Source organism: Emiliania huxleyi (assembly GCF_000372725.1).
Source record: "Emiliania huxleyi CCMP1516 unplaced genomic scaffold EMIHUscaffold_311, whole genome shotgun sequence".
Classification (NCBI taxonomy): Eukaryota; Haptophyta; order Isochrysidales; family Noelaerhabdaceae; genus Emiliania; species Emiliania huxleyi.
Genome location: NW_005199673.1, coordinates 1,807 through 4,005, shown reverse-complemented (window position 1 = coordinate 4,005; position 2,199 = coordinate 1,807). Strand labels below are relative to the sequence as shown.

Genomic DNA, 2,199 nt, shown 5'->3' with positions numbered 1-2,199 from the left:
GGGATAGCGAGGGTGCCGAGCCGCTCTCGGGCCACCTTAAGACCGCGCCCCTCGCCCCTTCCCCCTCCCCTCCCCCTCCCCCCCCCCTCCCCTCCCCCTCCCGCCCCCCCCCTCCCCTTCCCCCTCCCGTTTCCTCTCCCGGGGCTCGAGGCGGCGTCGGGGGCGTCACTCTCGCCTCCGGGTCCCAGCCGCACGCGACGCCAAAGGAGCCGTTCAGCTCGGGCTTGCTGACGAGGCCTGAAACAGGAGGGTGTACCGCGGTCAGAGAGGGAGGTGGGAGAACGAGCGGCTCAGGCTTGCGCACGACGCCGTGGATCTCGACGCGCAAACCGACGTACCCCCCGCTGTCCGCATTCTCGGCGGCGGCGGCGGCGGACTCTGACGGGGGCATCATCGTGGACGCAAACGCCTCGAGCTGCTGCCGGAACGTCTTCTTTGGCCCGTCCGCCGCATTCTCGGGCGAGACTGCGGCGAGGAACGTCTCGCCGAGCGCCTTCAGCGCGAGCGCCCTCTGGAAGCGGCCGTCTGCAGACACGGACGTGTCGGAGAGCACCTTCTTGCAAACCTTGCGCAGCGTGCCCTCGACGTCGACCACCGCCAAGTGCCACGCGCCTAGTCCCACACCTCCAGAGCCTCGAGCCCAGCGAGGGTTCACGTCTTTGGGTGGTGGGGTACGCGTGCCCTCGAGCATCGTCGCCATCACCTTAGGGTTGAGCTGCGCCTAGTCCCACACCTCCAGAGTCTCGAACCCAGCGAGGGCTGCGGTCCTTGGGTGGTGGGGTGGAGCCGCGCCTTGATCGCCTCCTCCGCCTCCTCGCCCTCGCCCAGCCCCTGCATCTTCCTCCCTGCGCGGTACATGCTCACCAGCGAAGCGGCCGCTTGCCTAGAGGTGAACACGCCAACGTCAGGGCGGGAGCACGGTGTTATGCAGTGTCTTCAGAGCACCGCGTGAGGACGAGGGGTGCGAAGACAGTGAGTACAGCCGAGCACGGCCGAGTACAGCGGAGCGCGTGTCCTCTCGAGCGCTACTAGGGGTACGTGACTTCGTCTTCGGCTTCTAAGGAGACTTGCGTGTTTGTTTTGACCGCGTGGCCGCGCGCGCGCATCGCCTCGCCCGCGCCTCCCAGCTTCTTGTAGTCGGCCTGGAACTCACAAACAGCTCCTCTCAGAGTCCATTCTAAACGAGGTCATCACGCAAGCTCTTGCCGTCGGCCTTTTGCAGGTGCAGCTTGGCGCGCGAGCAGTACATGCGGCCGCACACGTGCGTGAGCAGCTCGCCTGCGGGGAGATGTGGGGGAGATGTGGGGGAGATATGGGGGAGATATGCGGCCGCACGCGTGCGTGAGCAGCTCGCCTGCGGGGAGATGTGGGGGAGATGTGGGGGAGATATGGGGGAGATATGCGGCCGCACGCGTGCGTGAGCAGCTCGCCTGCGGGGAGATGTGGGGGAGATGTGGGGGAGATATGGGGGAGATATGCGGCCGCACACGTGCGTGAGCAGCTCGCCTGCGGGGAGATGTGGGGGAGATATGGGGGAGATATGGGGGAGATATGCGGCCGCACACGTGCGTGAGCAGCTGAGAGATGGGGGAGATATGGCGGGGGGGGGGAGATGCGGAGAGACGCGGCCGCACACGCGCTGGGAGCAGCTCGCCGAAAGGCGTCGTCGCCATCTCTGCCGCCTTCTCCCGGCACCTCTCGACAAAGGCTGCGCGCTCGGCCTCGTCGCCGTCGACAAACGGCGCGAGCAGCGCGGCGAGCTCCTGTAAGGAAAGGAGTGAAGGGATGAGCGCCGTTCATGAATGGGGGAACGGCGCGGGCAGCGCGGCGAGCTCCTGTAAGGAAATGAGTGAAGGAATGAGCGCCTTTCATGAATGGGGGAACGGCACGGGCGGCCGCAGCGGTGCGTGCGCGCGCCAGCGAGACGGCCCCGGCGGCGATCCCGCCGGCGGCGAGGCCGAGGCCGTTGACCGTCGCGGTGCCGACGTGCTTTGGCTTTTGAAGGCCCATCGCAGCCATCATCTCGTTCATCTCGCGGTCCTCGAGCGTCTGCAGGGCGAGGCGATTGACGTCAGAGGAGTGCGAGGCGCCAACCGGCACGGGACATGGATCTCCAGACCAGAGAGGCGGTAGCGGAGGGGCGGCGCTTCACCTTGGCATCCTTCTTTGACAGCTTGCCGTCCTGCTCAGCGACAACGA

The 2,199-nt window shown here is 67.1% G+C and overlaps 1 protein-coding gene across 1 annotated transcript in view; it reads right to left on the bottom strand.

The window, feature by feature from the left end:
• EMIHUDRAFT_116849 (hypothetical protein) overlaps positions 1-2,199 on the bottom strand; it is a gene marked incomplete at both ends in the record, with an annotated part of 5,100 nt that overhangs the window by 1,497 nt on the left and 1,404 nt on the right. The window contains 8 exons of the mRNA XM_005774409.1: positions 170-612; positions 865-883; positions 1,086-1,142; positions 1,184-1,278; positions 1,336-1,354; positions 1,412-1,430; positions 1,696-1,763; positions 1,972-2,049. Coding sequence (XP_005774466.1) covers positions 170-612; positions 865-883; positions 1,086-1,142; positions 1,184-1,278; positions 1,336-1,354; positions 1,412-1,430; positions 1,696-1,763; positions 1,972-2,049 — 798 coding nt within the window. The remainder of the gene's footprint in view (positions 1-169; positions 613-864; positions 884-1,085; positions 1,143-1,183; positions 1,279-1,335; positions 1,355-1,411; positions 1,431-1,695; positions 1,764-1,971; positions 2,050-2,199) is intronic.